This window comes from Cygnus atratus, chromosome 3 (assembly GCF_013377495.2).
Source record: "Cygnus atratus isolate AKBS03 ecotype Queensland, Australia chromosome 3, CAtr_DNAZoo_HiC_assembly, whole genome shotgun sequence".
NCBI classification, from domain to species: Eukaryota; Metazoa; Chordata; class Aves; order Anseriformes; family Anatidae; genus Cygnus; species Cygnus atratus.
The window spans coordinates 16284197-16309300 of NC_066364.1; the positions used below are offsets into that span (position 1 = coordinate 16284197).

At 44.1% G+C, this 25104-nt stretch overlaps 1 protein-coding gene across 4 annotated transcripts; it reads left to right on the forward strand.

Moving 5' to 3' along the window:
- Positions 1–1390: 1390 nt before the first annotated feature.
- YWHAQ (tyrosine 3-monooxygenase/tryptophan 5-monooxygenase activation protein theta) lies at positions 1391–24414 on the forward strand. 4 transcript variants are annotated; one of them, XM_035542986.2, is made up of 7 exons: positions 1444–1592; positions 2013–2094; positions 2380–2764; positions 19076–19199; positions 21658–21821; positions 22168–22263; positions 23341–24414. In XM_035542986.2, the coding sequence occupies exons 3-7, from the start codon at positions 2471–2473 to the stop codon at positions 23398–23400; spliced, it is 738 nt and encodes a 245-aa protein (XP_035398879.1). In that variant the 5' UTR covers positions 1444–1592; positions 2013–2094; positions 2380–2470; the 3' UTR covers positions 23401–24414. The 4 variants fall into 4 exon arrangements, with proteins under 4 accessions (XP_035398877.1, XP_035398879.1, XP_035398878.1 ...); XM_035542984.2 differs by lacking the exon at positions 2013–2094 and having other exon boundaries at positions 1391–1592; XM_035542985.2 differs by lacking the exon at positions 1444–1592 and having other exon boundaries at positions 1784–2094.
- The last annotated feature ends 690 nt before the right edge of the window (positions 24415–25104 follow it).

The following is a 25104-nucleotide window of genomic DNA, read 5'->3' on the forward strand; positions in this document are numbered from 1 at the left end:
AATTTCTGGAATAGAGTAATATATTTCCAAAATTCTTTCTGTGAGAGTTTCATTAACTTTGAAAGGGGTATTATCAATAGGTTTTTTTTTTCTTTTTAACAGAATAAATGCATCTCAAACGCAAATTACAAAGGCAGCGGTTTGTTCATGGCATGGACCTAATTCCGACATGCATCATCCCAGCCCTAGTCCAAACACAGACCAAGAGCTTTACGGGCTGAGACGATAACATCCTGAGGTCGATTCAGAGAATTCATCATTCCATCTGGATGCTGAAGTTGCTGAACATGACTAAATTTGGTGATGCTGAAACGAAAGGTGAGAAATGTCATCACTTCACGCAGATGCCCTGCGCTGCACAAAGACATTTGTGGCCCTGAGCTAGCCCGAGGCCTGACGGGCAGGACGTCTGTGATCCGCTCCCGGGTCTTGTATGCTGAACGTCGTGACAAACAGCACAAACCCGCTATCTTGTTATCATTTCTTCCAAGACTGGGGCGGTATGAGTGCAGACAAATCCCGCACCCATCCAAGCAGCATTTTGGAAGCACAGCAGCAATTGACTCATGATTATTCACTCATGACTGGACAGTATTTTATTATTCATGTGCAGCAGCACGAACCTAAAATTCCGGTCTCTGTGCATTGCGTCTCTGACCTCTTCGAAACTAACTCCAGGTGAAATCAGGAGGGGGGAAAAAAGTAAATATATTGATTGGTGCTGAAGTCAAATGCTTGTCCTTCATCCCGTCAGGAGGGGAGGGATATTAACTCTTTATGAACAATTTTGTGTCGCCTGGATCCTAGGGAAGGGGGGGAGTTTAGCTGTGGTGAATTCTGTGATTCTGTGAATTACAAATGGCTTTGGAAAATCTGTCCCTGAAGAAAGCTGTGAGTCCCTACGGGTGGAGCAAGTGCTGATGACGAGGAAAAGCCCCTTGGCCTCCATGGCGGGGGTGACAAACAGGGACGTGTGGCAGACCCCATCGACCCGGGGCTCGGGGCACTTTGTCCTGGCCCCGAAGGAGCAAAACGCCCTTTGTTGGGGGCACCTAGGACAAAAAAAAAAAAAAAAAAGGAATAAAAAAAGAGTATTCGGACTAAAACCCAAATTCCCCCCCCCCGGACAGCCCCTCAGCCCCCGCCCGGCCGGGGGAGGAGGCGGGGGGGGGGGAGGGTTGTAGCAGCATCTCCATGGCGACAGTGACGTCATCTCACCCTGGATCTCATTGGAGGAAACCCCGTGGCCCCAGCCGCAGCCCACGGGCCAACCGAGCTTTGCGCCCTGCCCGCTCTCGCCCCCGCGGCGGCGGCGGCGGCGCGCTGCGCTCCCATTGGCTGCCGGGCGGCGGAGGGGCGGGGCCGGGCGGCGAGGCGAGGCGCTGATTGGCCGCGTGGGCGCGGGCCCAGCAACGGCTAGGCTTGCCTGCGCCGCCGCCCTTCAGCGCTGCCTCCCTCCCTCCCTCCCTCCGTCCCGCCCGCCCGGCCCGGCAGCGGCTCCTTTCTCTCCGCCACCGCCCCGCGCCCGGCAGCCCCGCGGCCGCCGCCCGCCCGGCCCGGCCCGGCCTCGCCTCAGCGCAGCGGCCCCTCAGGTGAGCGCGGCGACCCCGCGGCCGTTGGGGCGACCGTTGCGAGGCGGCCGTTGTGAGGCGGCCGCCGCCGCCGCCGCCGCCGCCCGGCCCCGCCTCGGCGTCCTCCATTTTGTGAGCGCGGCGCCCAGCGCTCGGCGGCGGCGGGCAGCGGGAGGTGCCGCCCGGCGGCGCCGCCATTTCGCACCCGGCCGCCCCGCGGCTCCCTGCCCCCCGGCGCTCACCGCAGGGCCCCGGCCCTCCCGGAGGGGCTCTTGGGCCCTGCGGGGCGATGCCCGGGGGAAGCGGGGGGGACCCGGCCCTGCCCGGCCCCGCCCGGCCCCGCCGCCAGGAGGCGAAGCCGCCCCCGGCCCCGAGGCTGGGCGCTGGCTGGCGGCCTCTCCTTGCTCCTTTATTCCTTTTTTTGTTATTCTTTTCCCTCAGGGGACAGCTTTAAGCGAGGCCCGCTTGGCTTGCGGGAATTGGGTAGCGTCCTGAACCTCCTCGATTCTTCTCACGAGGAAAGGTGAGGGGAAAAAGCACGCCCTGCCCAAGCGATGGGTTCTCAGCTCGCTGTGCCTTCCCGAGCCGAGTTTCCCTGCCGTCCTTTCCCTAGCAGTGGCTCCTTGAGACCGCAGCCGCTCCCCTCAGCTGTACGTGGAAGGGCGGGATGATCCCAGCCCATTTCTCCAAGATGGACAGGGAGACACACTCCCTGCATTCCTTTTTAGGGCTCTGCAAGGGGTCATATAATACAGCGTTCATTAGCATTTGATCCCAGAGTGATGGTTGTTGTCTCTTTTTCTTGCAGGTTTTGAGGTGCGTTCTCTCGTTGGGAGCGTGACGTCCCCAGCTTCTCCTGCCTTCGCTACCATACCTCTCCCGCCCCACTGCCAGCCACCATGGATAAGACCGAGTTGATCCAGAAAGCCAAGCTGGCTGAGCAAGCTGAGCGCTACGATGACATGGCCACCTGCATGAAGGCAGTAACTGAGCAAGGTGCCGAGCTGTCCAACGAGGAGCGCAACCTGCTCTCGGTGGCCTACAAGAACGTAGTGGGGGGGCGGCGCTCTGCCTGGAGGGTCATCTCTAGCATCGAGCAAAAGACAGACACCAGCGACAAGAAGATGCAGCTTATCAAGGACTATCGGGAGAAGGTGGAGTCTGAGCTCAGGTCCATCTGCACCACTGTGCTGGTGAGTGGGGATTTTTTTCTCTTCTATTTCTTTGAGAGAAAGAAATAGTATTCGTGTATGGTGCTTTGTGAGGATTAAGACTGGGAACTTGACTGGGGAATATGTGAAGCGTAAGGCCGGGGTAGGGGAAGTCAGTGTAGTAACTTCTGCAACTGTTGCATCTGTTGCAGTGAGGAAGGAGATCGTCTGCACTATGCTATGGGTGCCGTATGTGCGGAGGTATTTGAGATATGCTCAATTGCGTTTGAGATCCATTTTGGTTGGAGCGATCCATATGCAGTGTTGCACTAGGTTACTGCAGAGATGCTGAGAATTCAGGCTTGTGCCTGTTTGCTGTGGCTACTTAGGTATTCATAAGATAAGTTAAAAAGAAAATTAGAGTGACCTGAAGAAATAAAGGGCTGAGCTAATAACCTGTTAAAAGCATCGTGTTCACTTAATTTACTACTTCATGTGAGGAAAAACACTCTTCATGGGGTCTTTAAGAGACAATTTAGGATTTGGGTTTTTGTGTGTGTGGATATAATATATAGTGATTTTATGGAGTAAGACATCTTCACTGGAAACGAGAAGGAATGTGTAGAAATTGGCTTTGTCAGATTCAAGTTGATTTCTCAGGAGTTCTTCAAGATGAATTTGCAGTAATTGTGGACTAATGTAAAACTAAGGTTTGAAGACAGGTGTAACAGACCTGAGCGTGCACCAAAGCCCAGGAATAAATCTATGTACAAGCAGCAGAATTCCACATGCTAATGGTAGTGAAAACCATATTGCAGTGCAGCAGGAGTGGTACAGACCTGTGTCAGCAGTGTGGAGGGTGCTGGACCCTGTTCTGCATGACCAGGGCGTTCTGGCTGCAGGAAGCTGCACGTGTGTAATGCAGTAGTAATTGCATGGCAGACAGTCTTCAGTGGTTTGCTCCTCTTAGTTTAAAAAAATGTAATTTTTTATATCTAGTATTGCAAACATGAGAACAGGAAGAAGCAAGTCTTTAAGGAAATAAATAAGTTTTGAGGTAAATGTATCCTAAATTGGGCTAGGAGACCTGAATTGAAATTCGATTGGTTTGGAAGTAGCTGAATTTGCTTCCAGATTTGTGTTCTGGCTCGTGTACAAGGGGTGCTCTGGATTGTGTTGAAAATACCTATATGCTTCCTTGTGGGCTGCCACCTGGATTTTTCTCTAAATCAGTCAAAATGAGTTGCCTTTGCTTGAAAATTATTTGGAGATGGATTAGTTTAACGAATCAGCTGAGTTAATTCCTGCACGTATTTAAGAATCCCCATCTTTCAGAGAAGCTGTTTGACAGTTACGGGCGTAGCTAGGTTGCAAAAACTTCACCTGTGTGAAAATTATGCAACTTCTCACAGGAAATAAGAATCAGTGCCCCACACAAGATTCACACTAGACGTAGTGTGGTAGGGTGTCAGTGTGTATGCCGTTGTCATTCGTCTCAGTCTCCTTTGGATTCACTTGGGAGCCACGTCCTGGGGCCTGGCCATAAAGCTCGTTCTTCAGGCTGTTCAATCTCCCTCTGTCCTTCTGCTAGGTAATAGTTCTTAGGAGGAGGTTGTGCACAAAATCTCTTTGCTGTGCCGTCCTAACAAGGAGCTTGTGCTTCTGGGGGGAGAGGGAATGCCTCTGAGTGATAAAGGCAGTGAGCCGTATCACCCAGTGGCTATACTGAAATATTCCAGCCGTATCAAATGGTGTACGGCAGGTAGCTTGGGAGCTGTGCTAACACAAACCTTTAATGTCAGGAAAGCAAGCTCTTCCTGTCCTAGCTGACGACTTCTCTACATTCTAGTCTTTTCCCCCCGTTACCAGCCGTGGCCTGGTTGGCAGCTTCATCCTTTCCTCTTTGCCTGGAAGGCTGCAGGAAGTAGTGAAGACAAACCTCCAAATCAGCATGCCTTTCCTGCTGTGCCCTGCTGGCAAAGGTGTGCCTCCTCTGCTGGGAGGGGATGACAGTTTGCTACTGCAAGCCTCCGCGTTGTTACTTTCCCTTTGAGTACCGTGTGCAGTTCTGTGCTCCTTCTTTCCTCCACCGTCTACCTACTGCTCCTGCAATCCATGAGTCAGCAAGAGGGAGGCTGAAATGTGCAGGCACCACAAAAGATGGGTCTCTTAAGGCTGAGCCACAGAGCGCTTTTGACTCCTTCCTCTTTGAATGGTAATTCCTTATTTACTAATCCTATAGTAACTGCTGCCAGCTCTTTAGATCTGCAGACTTGACTCTCAAAGATCCTTCTTTAGTTCTAGGAAGGCGGCTAAACTGAAGCAACTGCTGGCAAATAGCATGGAAAGGTTGCTTGTCAGCTGGAGTATTTGAATTTAGCAAGGGTGGATGTTGGGTGGAGTGTGGCTGCTGTTAGTCATACTACTAGCAGTTTTTTTCAAAAGTTTTTTTTTGCTTACTGGCGTGGCACAGCTTTTCAAAACGAAGTCTCTCTGCTGTTGTAGAAACCTTCATTTAGAAATGCTTGTGCTGGCGTTACGAGATCCTTCTGGTTATTGATTAAAAAAGCAGTAACACTGAATCTGCAATTATTTTCTTTCCTGTGAAGAGTGCCTCAAACTAATTAAAGGCACTATTTTAGGCCGTGGTTTGATAAGGAACTTAAATTTCATCACCACTAGAATACAGCCATCCAAAATTAGGTTGATATATATATATATATATATATATATATATATATATATATATATATAATCAAATATATACATAATATATACGTAATATATACCTGCGTGCTCATATGCATAACTACATATTTACTAATTATGTAATGAGTGCACACTCGGTGGTCATGGTAAGATATTCCATCTGATGCCAAGCAGTGGAGACATTTCTTTAATTGTCTGCCTTGCAAGTAGCAGCCGGTGTGATCTCAGTGCTTTTTTAACTGCTCATTGTATGACTGGTCTTTCAAGTGAGAGTGGCTCTTTAATGAAGAAATGGTACGACTGTCAAACAACCTGCATGAAGTGCTTTATTTGAAAGGTACGCTGGCAGGTTTTATGGAAGTTCCTGTATTGATTGACTAATTCTTTGGTAATGTAGAGAATTACTATTGAATTGTCCCTTAAGAATCACAGTCCACATTGTTCTTGAAACTCTCTTGTTCCTGGGTAAATAAATAGGTTGGCAACTTTGCTTTTTTCAAGGTACAGATGAACTATGTTGTTTCATACGCTCTGAGAACAAAGTTCACGTTCCCTTAAGTTCTGTGAGTGGTTTTGGGGCAGGAATACTAGATGTAAAAGGGATGGATGCGCCAACAACTCGTGCACGATTAATGAAAAAATGTATGAAACTTGGAACAAAGAATGTACGATACCAGGCTGACGCTTTATTTTGTAGATACCCGATGACATTAGTGACTTCACGTTTTCCAAAAGGGGTAACTTTTGAAGGGGAACTCCACTGGGGATGCAGAGAGGGACTGGTTTGAAAACCTCGGTCCCTTTGCACATCAATAACTGGCTTAATGTTCAAGTTCCTTCGTTCTTTAGGTAGAACTAGTACGGCGGAAAAAAGACACCAACCCTTGGCTGGAAGCAGTTCACCCTCCACCTGCAACTTGGGGTTTTCTTCCATGTGTGCTCAGCATGTTGCATATGGTCAATGTCTTGGTCCCAGTGTGGTTTGGGCTCTTCATGGAGCAATAGAGATTGAGATTTGATGGCTATGTGCTTATGGTTTAAAACTTGGAGAAGATGCAGTGGCTAAAGTTTTATTAAGGCTTGGAAACAACTGTGTGTTTACTCCTCATGTCTCTAGCTGAAACTCAAAAGGTTTTTGATCTGCCTTTAAATTTCTGCAGGATAGCTACATATATGAGGTTCTCTTTGTTGTTTTCAAACTCTTTTTTTAGGATATCCTGTGCAAAAAGTCTTATGTAGCACTGTCAGACCCAGTATTGCTGGAAATGAGCGAGTGCGCTGTGAGCTTCTAGAAATGGACTCGCAGTAACATTACCCGTGCTCAGGATGCTTTTCTGTGCCCCATGGCGGTGTCTGCAATAGTCTTGAGCTGTAAGGTCTATCTTATTTCAATTTTTACTGTCTTAAGGTTGAGAGGATGCTTGTAAATGTTTGATCTTCAGCGAGATTGCAGGGCTAATTGTCGAAAGCCCGGCGCAGCGTATTGCTCTTGCCAGCTCCCTTTTCCTTCCTTCCTTCCTTCCTCCTCCCCCCAAGGTTGCAGTGTTCTTAATACTTCTGCTTTGTGTAATTAAGAGACTAAGTGCTAATAAGAAGGGTGAAATCTACATCCATTTCTTGTTTTACCCCCTTTGTAGATCTCTTCTAGAGTTAATCCCTTTAATTAAAAAGTCAAAAATCAAACCACGTATTAGAAAAGGCTGCTTTTGGCGTGACCTTCAACAGCACAACTTCAGAGCTTCATTGGAAATGGAGCTGGTGTTCTCGTGCAGAAGCCAACAGACTCCTTATGTGAACTAAAATATCTGATGTTGGATGATGAATACGCTTTGAACATAAGCCTCTTCTTCACCACTGTTACCTTTGACCTACAAAAAAGTGAAATCTTGACTTTTATTTTATATGTGGTAATCTGTTAGGTTGAGTAAGTGTGAGCTTTGGGCTACTACGTGGACAATTCCGAATTTCGTGTCCTGTAAGTTAATCCTCTTTCTCTGCTTGCCTATTCTACATGAACTGCCAAAATGTAAGCAGAAATCCATAATGTTGTAGAGGTGAAACTGGCATCTGAGTAAAAGGATATTGGAGTCTTTTGATGCCGGGGACGATGTAGGATGCAGTTTTGTTCTGAAGATCAGATACACTAACCACTGAACTTAATGCTACTTTTGGACTTGAATTAGTTGTCCCCATAGTAGTTGGGACAGTGTCTCAAGCAGTTTTCTGCCTTCTTTAAATTAAAGCAAATGCTGTTGACTCATCCTCATTAAGTAACTGACTGAAAAACTAGCTACTTCATGGCTCAAAGCCAGCCCTTAGATTGGGAACGCTACTTTTTGGCAAATCCACAATTGCGGAGTTAGCATTAAGTGAATGTTTTAAGTTCAGATCGTGAATTCTAAATTTAACTTTATTCATAGTTGTTCCTTGTATTGTGACATTTTTTTTCCCCTTTGTTAGAATCTGTTGCTGGAGTTGCTACGCTTCCCTGGGAGGAAAACTGAGTCCACCTCTAGGAAGGTTACAGAAATAAAGCCTAGGATGCACTGAGGTTCTTGAAGCAGCTGAAAACTGTTAGAGCCCGACTAAAAATAGTTCCAGGAGTTAAGGTGGTAGCTGAGGCCTCCATCGCACGCAGTCATCACTTGCTGCATGCCCCCCACACCCTCCACCGAGATGCTGAATTTCTAAAATACATCGAAGTGGTGAAAGATACAAGATAAATGGCTGCAAGGTATCCTGTCTGAGGTTCTGAAAACTTGTGCCTCTATTTGTGCATGCGGTGTCACTTCCTTTATCAGAAGCTACTGGGGTGAGTTTAGATCACTGATTTGATATGCGTGGTTATAGCAATCTTGAGACCGGGGTTAATGAATGTCTGGTGAAGGTAGGAAAGCATGAAAGTCAGCTTGTCTGTTCTTAAAAGTTTTGAGAAGTGATCAGCACCACTTCTGCAAAGTCATGCCTGCCAACAGCTCTGAAAGACCTCTCCTGAATGTTATCACCCTGTGAGAAGCAGGATGTGGAGTAATTGAAAATAGGAAATCATACTGCTAATGCAGGTGACCCAACTGTTGAAAGTAGGGCAGCCAAAGCTTCATCCATCTCCAGTGTCAGATCCATTTTTTAATGAGGTTAAGCTATAAATTAACTAGCGTGGCTGTAGTCGAGGCTATTAAAGCTTTGTTTGTACTGTACCGCAGTCTACTTGTATGTTGAGAATTATTAGACTTGGTGGAGGTCACTTATTACCTTGGTGGCCTTGAGCAAATAGGATGCACTCGCTAGCTAGTACTGGACTACCAAGGCACAAATTTATTCTGTTGATGCAGTGACGCTTTTAACACACTTTTTAAAATAACTCTCATGATTACCTGCCAGCCAGGAAAGATGCTGGACAACTACATTAGGTAATGATACAGTGGATGTCTTTTTGAAGTAAAAAGAAGTCTGTATATTGAAGATACAGGACAGGACCCTGGACTTCTGTGCTCAGCAGTGGGGAGTGTCAGGCATTCAGAGGGAGGCAGTGAGGAAAACTGAGGGGCAGGGATGGTAAAAAGTCCATGGATGTACTTTCTTCGTGAGTTGGCTAGGTGGAGGTGTTTGTTAATGAGTTAGATTCTCTTATTTGTGTAAATCTTGTTCCTTCTTTCACATTACACTCCTGGTCTTTGAGACTGATGGGCTTACTGCCCCAGATGTTACTTGCTGTTAGTGTTCAAGTGCTTTTGCATTTAACAGCAAACACAAAGCTGATTTTTTCAGAGGCTAACTAGCTAAGGTACATAGACTGTTCTCGAACACTTGTGGCACCTAATTTCACACAGCTACACTGAGTTCTTGGGCCTGGTGTTTCCAGGTTCCACCTCATTCTTTCTGTGTCCCAGGAAGCCAGAGCCAGTATCAGAATGCTCCAGCGGAGCGCACAGCTGCCTTGTGAGCTTGTAACTTGCTAATTCACGTCACGCAGCTGAAGAACAGTTCGTGTGAACTGGGCACCATAGACATAGCAGGCACTAAAAATAATTAAAGTGCTGAGTTTCATGTCCTGTGGTTCTGTGCGCCCAGCAAAACATACGAGGCGTAAAGACCTGTGAACTGGGAGGTCCTGAATTAGCTGTAATCTTGTTTGTGCCTTGTGCTTAATTTGTAAAAGGAATGGAGTGTTTGAGTTCCCAATTTCTGACCTTGAGGAAGGTCTTTACCTTGCTCTGGTGATCTTTGGCCTTTAATATATACAGCCCATCTGCTGAGGCAGTTGGATATAGGAACCACAGTTGGCTCTGGAAACAGAAAGCTCTTTTGGCTCTGTTCCTAAATTTTCCAAATACGCTGGACACTGCCTTATCGGGCTGACACCCTCGTATTTCCTGCATAAAACTTCTTCAGGAAGTTTTTATGTTGAACACGCTTTGCAAAATTCTTGTAAGCAGAAATTGTTTTGAAGTGGAAGCAAGCAGGCAGGGCCTGAGCACAAAAGTCAAGGTTCACTTGCTGTGGGAACTTGTTGCAACAAGGTTATCTGGAAAGTTGGCTTTTAGCTCTCAGTCTTAGAGGGTAGGCTTCGTAGCTGGAGCTTGTCTGTTTTGTGGAATAACATATTACTGGCATGTTGCTAATATGCCAAATGAAAAAAAAATATGCATGTATTTTTGTTTCCTTCAAGTTAATATAAAGCTGAACGGTGTAAGAGGCTCTTCCAGCAGCATAAAACAGTGGGAGGGAAGCACATCTAAATCTTATTACATTTCTGGATTTTGGTCATAAGAAGCCCCTGATCTAGGGCTCCCAAACAACAGAACTGAAGCAAGTCAAACTTGGATTGCTACCCTACAGGGTTCATTTGATAGCATGAAAGGCTGGCTTTAAAAATGAGATACTCAGGAGCAATTTAAACCCCGCTAGCTCCTGCTTGCTGTTGTTCATTTTGAGAATTTAGTCTTGTATTGCAGTAACTTCAGAGCTTCTGTAGCTGCAAAGCACAAATACTTTTTAAATGCAGATTTCAAACAGACTTGGACTGCTTGATTCCATTGTATTATGGGAATTGACAAATGGAGGACACTGGAAGAAACTTTTAGGTGGTCAGGGTTCTGAAGGGAAGGACTTGTCAGTGATACGTGTTTGCTAAGGGGAAAATAGCACTTGAAGTATTTGGAGGAATTAGAAATCTGGAAAACGCAATCATGGAAGAATGCTAGAATCGATTTGAGATAAATCTGTCGGATACTAAAAAAATTTCCTGAAAGCTTTGGCTGTGCTGTACAGCTGTTATTTCAGCAAAAACTGAAATTATTGAAAAATGGCTTTTTTTTTTTTTGAAGACTCATTCCTACATTTGGCAGGAGGAGAACTGGAAAACTTTAGACCTCTTCCATAAAATCTTGAATAATCCTTGGACTTCGGGTTGTTGGTTTTGTGTGATGAAAATCTATAGAAAGGAGAAGTTGCGTTTCCACACGCTTCTAGTTCCTGGCTTACGTAGTTCTTTGGGGACCGTAGAGCTTCTTGTTTTAGGAGGAATGTAAGCGCTGAATGTAAATGCTGGATGAAATGAATCTTGGCCCCAGGTGGGAATAGTGTGGGCAGGCGTGCTGCTGCAGCTGAAGCTTCCAATGCATCTGCTAAGTGGGATTCCAGATCCTTTGTTCGGGGCCAATCCCAAATAATGACTGCCAGTTTTGAAAACTATGTAGACAAATACTCGGAACCAAATGGAAAAGATGAATTAGATCACCCTCCCCGTTTCCGTGGCAGGTACGTTTGCCTCTGCTCTCAGCAGCCCTTTGTCAGGTTGTCTTAAGCCATCGTAAGGCCAGGGCATAGGAGAGGCACAGACACATCTTAATATAAAAACAGAAATACTCATGTCTTCGGAGGGCTGCCGGAAACCCATTCCATGTTCTCCCAAAAGGAGTCAATGCATAGAGCTCGAATCCAGAAGGATGAAGAGCTTACTTCTGCTGAATTACGGGTTTGAAAGTAAAGTGATCGTGCTCTTGGAGCGGGGGACTCTCCCTTTCCTGTCGAGAAACCAACTGGTGAATGTTAAAACACACCTGGGTTGCAGTGAGTCACTCTGTGGACTTTGGGATGACTGATTTCGACTCGAAACAGTCGAGGAGCCTTAATACCAATTTACTAGGTGATTAAAACAGGCGGTCATTTGTGAGTACAAGCATTACTGAAAGGGCTGAGCCTACGCTGATGGTGAGTGATGTCAAACGGCTTGGAACGCCCGATATTTGGACTGCTTAAACTTGCAGGTGATAATTGTCTTAGGGGAATATAGCGGTCTGAGCCGTGTCACCAACTTCTTAGCTTTATTTTTTTTTGACTGCAGTTGGTAGAAACCAGTTCCCTGTGTGCTGCTTATAGGTGCCTTTCCTCACATTGGATGGGCTTTGAGAAATGCTTCAGACTGGAGGCTTTTTCCAGGTATTTTGTTATGTTGTAGACCTGGCTGAATTTACGTAGTGTCACGCACTTCACGTGGCATGTCTGTTGGCTTCAAGCTGCTTGTCTTCCAGCTGAGACGGAGTGTGATGTTGAATCCATGTTCGGAGTGGTGAGTTAACCTGCTGGAAAAAAAAAAAGTGGTGTTGACATGCACTCTGCACACCAGTTCCTTTTTTAAGGTACCTTGCATCAAAAATAGATTTTTTTTTGAAACAGTTTCTTCACTGGCATGTGACAGTTGGCTTGGTGGGATTTGGGCAGTAAGCCTCTGCTGTTACAGGCAAGCGCACCGCTAAGTAATGAGATCCTTGCTCTCACCTGTGTAACATCTGTTCTGGTGGCTAGCTTCAATACTTAAAATAAATAAAAGCTTAAAGAAAGTTGAGTGTCAGCTTGGGAAGAGAAGGAATGCCTTGGAAGCACTAATAAACTGAATCGAGGCTCTGAAAGACCTCTGAAAATAGGTACTCTGGACTGGTAGCACCTCTGCTGGCAGAGCTGAAGAACGTTTGGACAGCAGAGAAGTTGTGAGCGGCTGAAGTTGAAGCTGGTCTCTTTTTGTTCCATGGGGTTGAACTTTTTCCATCATGGTGTTGGGTTAGGAAGGAGGAATACCAAGTTTTTAATAGCATATGCACAGATACTGATGAGTTTATTTTTCTGACAAAGATTGTCCAATTCTATTGGATTTTCTTTTCTGTAAATGATTTTTTTTGTCATACTAGTCAAAGCCTAGCACAGAATTTAGTCTTAAATTGTTAAAACATGAAAATACAAATTGCATCCCCACAAACTATTATCATATTTACTTCTAAAGAACAGCATTTATAATCATATGCCCAAAAGATGGCAGTGGAATAAGTTTTAAATAACTTGAAGTAAGATGCCTGGGTGAAAGAACGTTGCTGAAGCGGTCCTACTTGAAAAATAGAGCTTTATTTAAACTTTATTCACAGAACCCTGTGCCAGGGTTTTGACCATCAGCATGCTTCTTCCTAAAGATCAGGCAGCAACTTAAGCAGTTTATTTTTGGAAGCAGACTTTTGGGGAATGTCGCTACTTAAGATGTCTTTCTGATGGAGCAAAAGCAATGATGTACCGCGCCAAGTTGGTGATAAAAGGCAACGCAGATCTCTCTGTTAAATGACTTGGTGATGTCGATGCTTATGACAGGCTTAGGTCATGTCTCAGTGGTGGTGGCATCGTAAATATCTTGAGTTAGGAGTTGAGTTTACCACACTGAGAACTTCTTCTGACGGTGCCTAGGCACACGATAACTTGATAGCTTCAGCTTGCTTTGAAAAATAGACCCTAAACTACTTGTGATCAGTAGCTGATCTCTGGAGCTGATCTGGTTCGTGTTCATCCTCTGGTACTGAACTGGGAAACGTGAAGAATATAGGTATTAGTTAATGGCATTGGGATATATGTGTACGTTTATACTGATGGATTTCAGAAAGTCACATATTAGATGATGCAAGCGCTGGAGGCAGTGAATGTTTCAATTTATTCTTGTGTACTATATTTTCTAAAACTCGTCTTTGCTGTCAAGATTTGTTACAGCCACGGACGTGGGAAGAGAGAAGTACAGATCAAATAGCAGGAACTATTTCTCTGCCACTTGAACACGCCACACAGTTAAGCTGTACAGAAGGTATTTAGTGAGTGTTGTGGTTGAACTTGATGTCTCAGTCGGGCTTGCCTTTAAAACAGAGTTGGATTGGGGTACGGGTGATGTTCCTGAACACCAGGCAGCAGAAAACATGTGGAGTGTGGATGGTACGTGAATTGTAGGGCTGTGTGTATGGTGCATGTAAGGAAAGGCTGACTGGGTGCGCACACAACAAATAATTACGAAGGAGCTGTCTTCAGGGAGCTGCTTTGTCTATCTCAGGTACTCCAAGTAGAGATACGGCTGGCATATTCCTTCAGGGCTTGCTTTTCACAACGCTGAAATGATAAGGAAGTGATGAGAGCAGATGAACTCAATGTTTCTGGCTCAGGTGAGTCGCAATGGCCTGATGCTGTGACACTGTTAAACATTGTTACTGCTTAAGCAGGGAGGGAATAGATAGTAAAAAAGGGTATCGGTTGGGAAGGAGCAGAAAGGAGAACTGGAGAAGGATGGAAAAATGCAACTGAAATGTAATTTTCTCTTGCCATGGAAAGGAATAAGCCCCCCGATGGGGGGAGAGAATGTCACAATGAATTTCAGCTTTAAGGGGGGAGGAAGGGGGCTGTTGCCAGGTTCCCGGCTGGCTTCTTCAGGGAACTGTTCCAGGGACCAGTAGCTCATGTTGCTGGCATCTCTTTAAGAAACAAAGCCATCCTTCCGTAGGAGGGAGAAGGTATATTGTCTGTGGGAATGCAGTGATAGTGGGAGGGAAAGTGTTAGCACATTGCAAAGGTAGAAATGAATTAAGATGTGTAAGCAGCACAAATGGGGAGGGAGAGGGGAGATCTTGTCCCAACACGAGAGGAGCAGCGTGCCACTTGAGAAGAACATCTCAATATCAAGGAAGCGGCAGATACCAGCAACAAATTGTCACCATGCAAACCTGCTCCAGTGCAGTGACGCTGAAAACAAACGGTCTGATTTGAGAACAGACTTCTGACTCCCGCTTCTTCGTGCTGCTCGTGGTTCTGAGTCGCTCAGCAGCAGGGCAGGCTGGTGGCAGACAGCTCAGGTGCAGCTCGAGCATCGTGTGGCTTTTCATGGAAGCATCTGAGGCACCTTTCGCTTCACAGAGCAGGTAACTGCTGGTTGGTCAGGCCTCGGTTTAGAAGGTGCTAAGAGCCATCGCAGATCTTAATCGTGGTGGCAACTGTATTTTGATGTATAACTTTCTAACCCACCCCAAAATAAGAAGATGGGCACATCTGTTCTATGCGAAGGCAGACTGCTGTATTGCGAAACTGTCAGAATCATACCTGTGGGAGTGCCTGACTCTGTCTTTAGGTAAAATTTTTCATAAGAAATTGAGGTGGCTGAGGTCTCCTTCGTTGTTCAGACTACCAGTTTTCATTTTTCCTATTATAAAGATGCGAGTTCGTGACTGATTGCTGTCTGATGGAAAGGCAGAAACCCCCGAGCGGGGGAAGATAGAGAACGGATGTAGGAAACCTTGAGTTTTCTTGGCTATTACTGATTGCAGCAGTGTCGAGGACTGTCTGACAGTCCTGATAAATGATAAAAAAATCATTTATCTAACCATGCATGCCTACTTTCACTGCCCCATCGACGTTTTCCATCTATTAGAGGGGAGGGTGAGATGGATGGTGAGACATGACAGTGATATCCTGAGATGAATGGCTCGCTAAGTGTACCAAGTACATTATAGATTTGAAACAGTCTGCATGGATAAATTAGCTTTGCTCAGTCTGGTTTTATTTTCTTTTGCGTCCTACATGATTGATAAACAAGAAATCTTGTTCCATTTAAGGCTGTTTTAAAAAGGAAGAAGAAAAAAGGCACAAACCTGGAACTAAGATGCTCTGCCCTAGCTGATAGAGGCACAGAGCTCTTACCAAGGGGTTGTGGTAAGGATTTAGGAGGCCCTAGAGATGAATTGGGAGTGGGAGCTGCTGTCTGGGCAGCTCCGCTCCTCCAGCTGAAGAGCACGTAGGAGATCCACGTATGTAACCCGCTCTTTGCTGTCTGAGAAACTGCAGTTCATTCCAAGCAGCAGCTTTTTTTCTGAAAGATCCTTGGACATCTGCACAGAATCAGCAGTTTTCAGACGTGCGTGGTGCAGGCAGCACTTCGAGGATGCACCGACACGCTGTATGTATCCCTCTGTAAGGCTCCCCTACCATCAAGGGAATCAACAGCTCCTCCAAACGTAGCGTTGTCCACAAACGTACCTTGTGTGTGCTCAGCTCCTGTGTCTGGGTCATTGATAAAGGCACCGAAGAGAGCTGGCCCTAAAAGTGAGTGCTGGGGAGCACCGCTGGTGTCTGGCCACCAGCCTGACACAGCCCCATTTCCTGCAGCTTAGAACCTCACCCGTCAGCGAGTTGCTTGCCCATCGTGTTGTGTACCTGTCAGCTGCGTACTGGGCATTTTGTGCGGAAGGATACTGTAAGAGACAATACCAAAAGCTTTCCTAGAACCCCCAAAACTGGCATCTCGTCTCTTCCATTCATCCACCAGGTAGGTAACCTTGCCACAGAGGGATATGAAGTTAGGAAGGCCTGACTTTCCCTTCCTGAACCCATGTTGCTTTTGAGTGATGATTGCATTGTCTTTCAAGTCTTTTTCAATAACTCAGAGTAATCTTCTCCATGTCTTTACCAGGCACTGAAGTGAGACTGACAGGCCTGTAATTACTCGCGTTCTCTTTCTTGCCCTTCTTGAATAACATTTGTCAGCTTCCAGTCAACTGGAACCTCTCCAGATTCCCAAGACCATTGGCAAATAACTGAGGGATGTCTCAGAGTAATATTGGCTAACTCCTTCAGTACCCTGGGATGAGTCTTATCAGGCCACGTAGACTTGTGTGCGTTCAGCAGCAGCAAATCCTGCACAAATTCCATACCAGCGGGAGCTTATCCCTCCCATGTTTGTCATCTTCCAGCCCAGGGCCCGTCACGGGCGTTAAAGACGGAGGCAAAGAAGGCATTACATGTCTCTGGACCCCACTGACCTCAAAACCAGATTGCCAGGGCACTTCACTAAATAGTTCCTTGAGCAGCCTGAAGCCTTCTGTCCCCAAATCCAAGGTGGCAGCTCTGCTGACAGGTTTTTTCCCCTATCACCAAAGAGTTTAAACTTGAGCATTTCCTGATTGCTGTATCCAAGACAGCCACCAGTCATCACTTCACCCGCAAGACTTTCTCTGTTTCCAAGCAGGTCTAGGAGGACACCTTTCTTAGTCAGCTCCCTCGATACCTCTATCAAAAAATTATCTTCAGCGTGCTTCTGGAGCTTCCTGGACCTGAGCAGGGACTGAGCTGGACCTTCTTGTTCCTCTTGTTGATCCCTCACAGGGCATGCACTGGTGTTAGCACATTTCCAGTGAAATTGTGGAGCAGAGTGAAAGCTGTCACTAGCACGTCATCCCTCAAATATTGTCCTGCCATCCATGGCTTATCTCGAATAAGCCTACTTTTATCCCCTTTCCTCTTCAAAGCTCTTTTAAAACTCTTTCAGTCAGTCCTGCTAACTCATAAGAAAAAATCCTTTTCCCCCTTTGAGAAAGGTGAATCCCCCCAGGCCCCAACGAGCCTGGTGTCACATTGATCATCCCGTGGATGGAAGACCCCAAATTCTGTTGGTGGCACCAGCCTTGGAGCTTGAAAAGCTGGGTCCGCCCACTTCTTTTCATTTCCTTCCCTATTTCTGGAAGGAGAGGAAAATACTACCCGCATTCCTGATCCCTTCGCCAGTCTCCCCAAGGCTCCGAAGTTTCTTTCGGTGACTTTTGGACTTAACCATGGTGATATTTTTTTTTTTCACTACCCTTGTGAAGAAGAAAGAACAGGATAATCTGAGGGCTGAACCAGGCTAGGAAGCTTCCTAGTAATATCCCTACCCTGAGCCCAGGGAGGCAGCAAGCTTCCCCCAGAAAGATGGATGCGATCAGTGGATCGCTGCATCGCCACCTCAGATTTCAAGACTGTTTTGTGGCTGGTGTAGACATCTGTCTGAGGAGAAAAGCATCAGGAAAACAGCGAGGCAGAGACAAAACGTGAAGCTTTTCTCGCTGCAGAAACCTGTAGGGTGGGAATAACTCATTGCAAGATGCGGATGACTCACGTGAAATAACAGTATTAATACGTGGTTGTACCAGCCATCTGCCTACACCGCCTTAATTCTTGTTTTGAAACACAGCTCAGGTTTTGCTGCTGCTTCCAGAACACCAACGAGCTGTGCTGCTCGGTACCCTTGTGCAAGCCCTTGCGTACACCCCACTGTGAAATGTGGAATTTGTGTAACTTTTTATATGTTTATATTGTATAGCTTTTTTTTAGTTGGTGTCTAGTCTTTGGCAGTGTTTTTCTACGGAGGCTTTTATCTCAAATTCACTCCTTTTCAGTAGTGCTACAGTTACAAGTTGATTTTTTTTTTTTTTCCCCCTAGAAGCTTACTGTTCCTTGAACTTAAACAGTACCTCCGTACTGCTTCGTGAGTCTGGCTACGTGTTCCTGTAAGAAACCTCTTATTAGCCACAGTCTGCAAGCTTTGTGGAAACTTTCTGCTGCTTTTATGACCTGTTTATTTTCCAAGTAACTGAATGCAGATCTTTATCACTTATATTCTTAGTGTAAAGTTGCTCTGGGTATTGTGGGGCTGCCTAGAGTGTGTTGGAGCTCATTGGCATCTCTTGTAAATTCCAGAGAGCGTGGCTGCGTTGGGGTAATGAGGTAGGTAAAAATCCCTGGGGCGTGGGGACAAGGAGGTCAGCCAGAAAATGTTCTCCCCGTCAGTTCTCCGAAGCACCTGAGAGCCGAGTACTGCTGTGGCTGGGGGAAAATCCGACATTTCTGCTTCCCTTCTCCTCCACCCCTACCTTGCAAAGGCTAGCCTTGCAGAGAGCCTTCCCTCGTCTTGCTGGAGGCTGGCAAACCTGGCCCTGGCCGTCAGGAAGGAGAGCTGAGGGCAGGAGGAGCCGCGTGAGCGAGCGGTGGCCCAGGATGGGGCTGGAGAGCAGGGTGCAGAAGCGAGGGCTGTGCCTCCCTGTGCTGCTTGTGGTGGGGCTGGCTGCGGGGAGGTGGCTCAGAGGTGCTTTCTTGCAAGTCTGAATGCAGCTTTTACAGAAGATGGCACGGTTATTCTTCGTAATTCTTTTTTTCCTGTGAAGCAGAATGAATTCTGATTTATAATAGCTTTGACAATTAATGCATAGGGTTTCATTTTTCCAGTAAAAGCTTACTCATTTCAAACAGTGGTTTCAGAATTCTCATTTTAAAAACATTCTTGAAACTATATGCCGGTAAACCTTGTCTGCTACTGTTTCTGCAGTCTGATCATCGTAATATACTATCTAGCTTTGTGGATTTGCGCGGTTTGTTTAAATGGCTTATCTAAAATGCTCTTTAAACTCTTCCCTTTCCCTCCCCCTCTTAATTTGTAGCCAATATGAGGCCATCCAGAGTTACTGAAGAGAAGAAAAATAAATTGAACTTGGTTTCAGTGTCGTTTGTAATAAGCTCATGTCGTCTGTTTCTTTTTTTCTTCAGGAGCTGTTGGACAAATATTTAATAGCTAATGCAACTAATCCAGAGAGCAAGGTATTCTACCTGAAGATGAAGGGAGACTATTTCCGATACCTTGCTGAAGTTGCCTGTGGTGATGACAGAAAACGTAAGTACCTTGTGATCTGCAGGTCTTCAATAGTTGATGACCTTCTGTTTTGAGCCACAGGGGAGGGAACAAATGAAATACACATGTCAATATCTTCCTCTGAATTTATGTGAAAGTTAGCAGCGTGGGGACAGGCTGCGTTTGAGTGGGGATCTCCAAATGTTCGTGTAGATAAAAGTACGAATAGACCTCAAACATGGGATCCGAGGGAATTTTGGCTGGTGTTCTTGCCATCTACCCTAAACCTCTGGATGGTTGTCTGATAGCATTTATTTAGAGCTTCTGGAAATCGCTTTAGGTAAAGGTCTGTGAACATAGTGGATGTTGGCTGGTTGTATTTCTTTATTAAAATAAAGTTGTTGAGGAAGAGTTCTCTAACAATTTTTTCACTACTTAAATGAGTCAAGTCCTGTCTATAAATTGTAACCGTTAAAGTGTGAGGCAGAGTCTATTGTAGTCCTCTGACTAAGATTATAAATAAGTAACCATTGCTAGCTCAGTATAACCTGGAAAAAGTGTGAGCTCACTTGGAAGCTGCTGGTAGGGATAACGCACCCCTGTAATTTTAGTTTGCCCTTTTGGACCAAGCAGAAAAGGCCTGGAAAACGTCCCAGCTGGTAGTGTCATTTGATATTGGGCATCCTAAAAATGTGGTTGGAACATGTGCATAGGTGGTCTGAAGTAACTCAAAGCTCTTCTAGGGAGTTTTTTAACTCTCTGTTGATGATGTATTGAATTAGGTATCAGAATTATCTTGCTAGGTGCCAGGCACTGTTGAGATGTTTAAAAACTCATGGTATGGCATAAGCTAGGGATGTCTTTTTGTGTAAAAAAGCAAAATTAGTCCTGGAGTGATGCTGTGGCACAGGAAGGAGATAGATGGTTGGGAGCTGGCAGAGCTCTGAAGTGGCCGTCCCTTTGGGTTGGGCATGGCAGGCATCTGACAGTGTTGGCTAGTTTAAACTGCTTGAATTGCAAAGTGGGAAGACAGAGCTGACCGTCACTTAAAGAACGGCTTTGTTTCCTTGTATTGTAAGAGGATTGAAGTTGAAAGATGAAAATACAGAAAATAGAGTAAAAAGTCTTTGCGTTAATGAATTGCTTTCAGAAATTTCTAACCTTTTCCTTTTTTAGATGACATCAGCAGGTCCAAGTCTGAAAGCCAAAGCCAAGTTGTCTCTACTAAAAAAGTCTTTTCCTTTTGTCTCAAGAGTTAAAAACCTTTGGCTGGCTAAGCAGAGAAATACCAGCTTATCTTGGCTGAAAAGACCGCACGTAAAGTGATACGTGTGCTGATATGGGTGCTTACTGGAGAAGAGGGACTGATTGATAACCTTATTAGTGGATTTTGGTGCTTTCTGTTTGAAGAGCTTGTGTTACACGCTTTGCCATGTGTACGCTTTGTGCTTGGCTTTTTGTAAGTTTCCCTGAGTTTTACTGCAAGCTTTTCTGATGCCCTATTTCTAAGCATCTGTTTTTTCTGCTTAAAATGTCTTTATGTACTTAAGCTAATTTATTTCCTGTGTTTACTAGGCTTTTTGCCTTTATCTCGTTTTAAACAGATTAATAGTTCATTAGTGCATATTACATTGTAAATATTGAAAACTTCACTCTTATGAATACTTAACAGGTTTTAATTACGAAACTACTTTTTTTAATAATATTTTTTAGAGCGCTTAAGGTGCTGTTCCTCAGAGAACTGGATTCTGAGTTCTGAGACTAGCTCTTCATTTTCTCCAGTCTATTTTCATTTGGCAGGCACGTTTAGTGCTACTGTTGGCCCTTTTGGTTGTCTTCCAGAAGAGAATCTTTACTAGACTGTGTATCACTCCCAGAGCATCTACTTTGCCCCATTAACCTCTTTTCTCTGTGGCATTTCTCCAAGTTAATCTGGGTACGACCTTGTTTTTTATCTTGACCTCCTACTTCTCTCCACCCAATTTCTGAAGGCAGATTTTTCAAGAGCCCGCAGTCTATGTCTCCTAGACTTCCTCACGAAGAGGTAGTGCTGCACAAACACCTGCCTTCTTTATGCTGCATGCCCTACTCAAACACGAGCATCCTATGAAGGGAATGAAGCAGGATCTCTGTAGGAAAAAATGTACAATGTTAATAACTAAAGATTGCATTGAATCAAAGGCCATACATTTGTATGTCAAGCTGAGGTACTGTAGTAATTTTTGATGTTTGTGTTTACCAACTTTTGTGTGTTTATCTGTCTTTTGGATACGGGTGCTCTGCAGTAGCTTAATCTGCCCCCTGTGGTTTGTCAGTGTGGTAGCTCTACTTAAAATGGGTTTCAAGTTATTGGCATGATTTAAGGAAGAGGAGGCTTAAATGGCGGACTATTTAGTCTCCTGCTAAGGGAGTACTTTAAATGGTTACACCTTTTTTAAAAAAAAAATTACTACTATTACAATCCTACCTAATATTGAAACGTTTCTCCTTCTTTCAACAGAAACAATAGAAAACTCACAGGGAGCTTATCAGGAGGCGTTCGATATCAGCAAGAAGGAGATGCAACCAACACATCCAATTCGCTTGGGTCTAGCTCTTAACTTCTCTGTATTTTATTATGAGATTCTCAACAATCCTGAGCTTGCCTGCACACTGGCAAAGACAGTAAGTTGCTTTTTTCTTCTAAGCCCAGGGGCAGTAGAAAAGAGTTTTTGCTTAAAATAATCTGAATGATGACTTCCTAGAGTTTATGCAGGAAATGACCCTATTTAATGTATCTGGTTTCCAAGCTCATGTTGTTAATGGAATTAAAGGGGTATGAGCAGGCTGTTTTTAGTGTGACTTAAATTTTAAGCTGCACTACCTTTATGCCTTGTTATAAAATTGACCAATTCATCACTAATTTCTAATGTTACACTTCTTTCTCTTAAAGCTGCCTTTACTGATAAACTCAACTTGTTTTTTTAATGATCAGTCAATAGAGAGACTTAATTGTTCTTCATTGTTCCAGGCGTTTGATGAGGCCATTGCAGAACTCGATACACTGAACGAAGACTCATACAAAGACAGTACTCTCATCATGCAGTTGCTTAGAGACAACCTAACAGTGAGTTGAATTTTTGTGCTATTTATTCTGTAACCGTATAATTGCTTAAACTGAATTTGTGATGAAACGAAAACATTCAGCACAAAACATAGCACTGATTCTAGATATTTACCCTGGTGTACCTTTTCAACTTACTCTGCGTTCAAACTAAGTTTTGATGTCAGCAACTACATGCTGTGTCATGCAGAATGACCATATGGATAGTTCATACCTCTAATTTTTTTCTAGCCTTTTCAATGAAGGGGGAAAAGTGCATTCTCAGCTATTTTAACATACAAAATAGGACAAGGAGTCCAGAAATAGTAGTTAGTGAGAATCCCCAACAGATCACAAAAAACTTCTTAACCGGTACCTCAGAAACAAAATGTCTTCACTTTTGTACATCCAGTGCGGCTTATTTTAGTCATTTTCCAGATTTCTTCATTAAAACAAAAGGCCTGAAATTTCAGTATATTAAAGATAAAATGAGTTTGAGTATAATTGTAATGATCAGCTGTTTAAGAAAAGTGCCTAATGGAACCACTAGGCTCTTAAAATATTTAACTAAGGCAGTTTTATAGAGAATATCCTCTCTGTGAATATTTGCTGTACTTGAAATTACAGCAACATTTATAATTTTGCAATATCCCTTCAGTAGAAATGTCTTTATTAGCACTGTAAAATGCTTTACTTCATTAACTGAAATGGCACTCTCTTAGGATCCAGACCTCTGCTTTTGAAATGAGTGTTATTCAGGAAGCTGTCATTAAGAGTTGTTGAATGATTGTTGAATGATCTAGCATTAATGTTGTACCGTGCTATTAAGCACAAAAGTCTGGACTTGAGAGCGGTGCCTGTTCTGCCTTTAATACCTGAGGGGCAGAGCTAGTTGTGCCCTCTGCATGTGGAACCATTTCCAATTACCTCTCCCGAAGCAAGTACTGGAAGCTGGGATTCCACGGCTCCAGTGCGCTGATACTTGCAGAGATCCTTAAATCTAATCGATATTTTTTTTCTGTACAGTTAATAGTTGGTTGTCCCTCTTTAGAAGTAAATCTCCACTTCCAAAAGCTGACGCTGCTCTTCTTTTCTTTCTAGTTATGGACATCAGACAGTGCAGGAGAAGAATGTGATGCTGCAGAAGGTGCAGAAAACTAAACTGCACGCGGGATGTCATTCTCCCTTTCCTTCTCAAGAAACCTTTTTACACGTCTCCATTCCTTATAGCTCCACTTGGATTTCCTATAGCAAAGAAAACCCATCCATGTGTATGGAAATCAATTTATAGTCTTTTCACACTGCAGCTTTGGGAAAACTCCATTCCTTGATTTGTGTTTGTCCTGGCCTTCCTGGTGTGCGGTTACTGCTGTAGAAAAGTATTAATAGCTTCATTTCATATAAACATAAGTAACTTCCAAACACTTATGTAGCGGACTAAAGCGTACCTGGTATTTAAAAACAAATCTGAACCAGTTCCTGCCAGTTGACTGTGTTTTATATTACAGTAAGATATGGAAATGTAGTTAATTGCAACTAAAGAGTGTTCCACATAGCTTTTAATTCTCCACATTCCCTTCTTATTATGCAGGGTTTCCTTCCCATAATTGACTTTCACATGCTACTGTGTATTCTTTTCGGTAGAGATGCAGAAGTATCAGGCCAGACAAAATTGAGCATTTCTAGTTTGAAAATTTATACAGGAAGCAAATCAATTTGTAATGTAATGCAGGAGCTTGCGTGTTTGAAAACAGGGGCTACTCTTAATTTTCAGTTGCTGCTGTTTAAGTTGATATCCCTTCCCAATAAAAGTTCACTTACACTCCTGCCTTTGTAGTTCTGGTATTCACTTTACTATGTATTAGAAGCAGCATGTTACTGCCGGAGTACAGGCAGTGCTTTTTGGCAGACTAAAGTGCATGTCATTTCTTAATACACTGGAATGGGAAAACCAATTGAAGTTCACATGTCCAAGTATAAAATTTAGTACTTTTCCATGCAGGTTTGTGCACATGTGAGAAGGTGTCAAGTTTGTCCAGTGATTGTTATTTAGAGAGTTCGGACCACTATTGTGTGTTGCTAATCATTGATTGTAGTCCCAAAAAAGCCTTGTGAAAATGTTATGCCCTCTGTAACAGCAAAGTAACATTAAATAAAATTACATTTTATAAACCACTTACTGTTGACTTGTAACAATTCCATGTAATTGCCTAAGGGCTAAAGTTAAGTATCTTGTGCTAGAAGTCGTTCTCAAATATAGTGCATACTTGTAAAAAGTCTGCTCTCAAACTCATGTCATGTTTGAACAATTTGCATTTTTGAAAATATCCTGGATAACTTTCTGTAGTTAATCTGACATGTGGACTTCTCAATAACTAAATCTACTTGAGCTAATGGCTTCACCTTATTAATGACTGAAGGAAAAAAAAAAATAGCCAATTTCTTGTTCTTCTTCCCTGGTTTGCAAATCCTATCACCTAAATTATGCCTTTTTTTGTAATCTCTTGAAATTCTCTGATCTGTCCTCCCATTTTTTCAATGATGGTCATCATTATTATTATGGTATTTCAGATACACTATTAGGAATGCCAAGGAATCTGTCCTCTAGCTCATTAGTTTGTGTGCTGCCACATCATAACCTGCTTTCTGTTGTTCTTAGACTGCTTTTAGTGTTAATGTTTCCCAGTTTTTGGAGCTCTTTGTAATAATGGATTGCTCTGCCTATGTTTTTTCTTTTTTTCTAAATCACTTAAGTTTTTTTCTAAACCTCTACCTCTTAGTTCCCCATGTTGGTGGGTTTTTGAAAATATTTAACTCCTGTTAGTGTCCTGGCTAGACAGGATATGACGTTATGAAAAAGGACAT

Bases quoted from the DNA above. Each gene is read 5' to 3' on its own strand.
- YWHAQ (XM_035542984.2), top strand. From the start codon at position 2,471: ATGGATAAGACCGAGTTGATCCAGAAAGCCAAGCTGGCTGAGCAAGCT. The intron at 2,765-19,075 runs GTGAGTGGGGAT...TTTTTTCTTCAG, and splicing joins CCATCTGCACCACTGTGCTG to GAGCTGTTGGACAAATATTT. The intron at 19,200-21,657 runs GTAAGTACCTTG...TTCTTTCAACAG, and splicing joins CTGTGGTGATGACAGAAAAC to AAACAATAGAAAACTCACAG.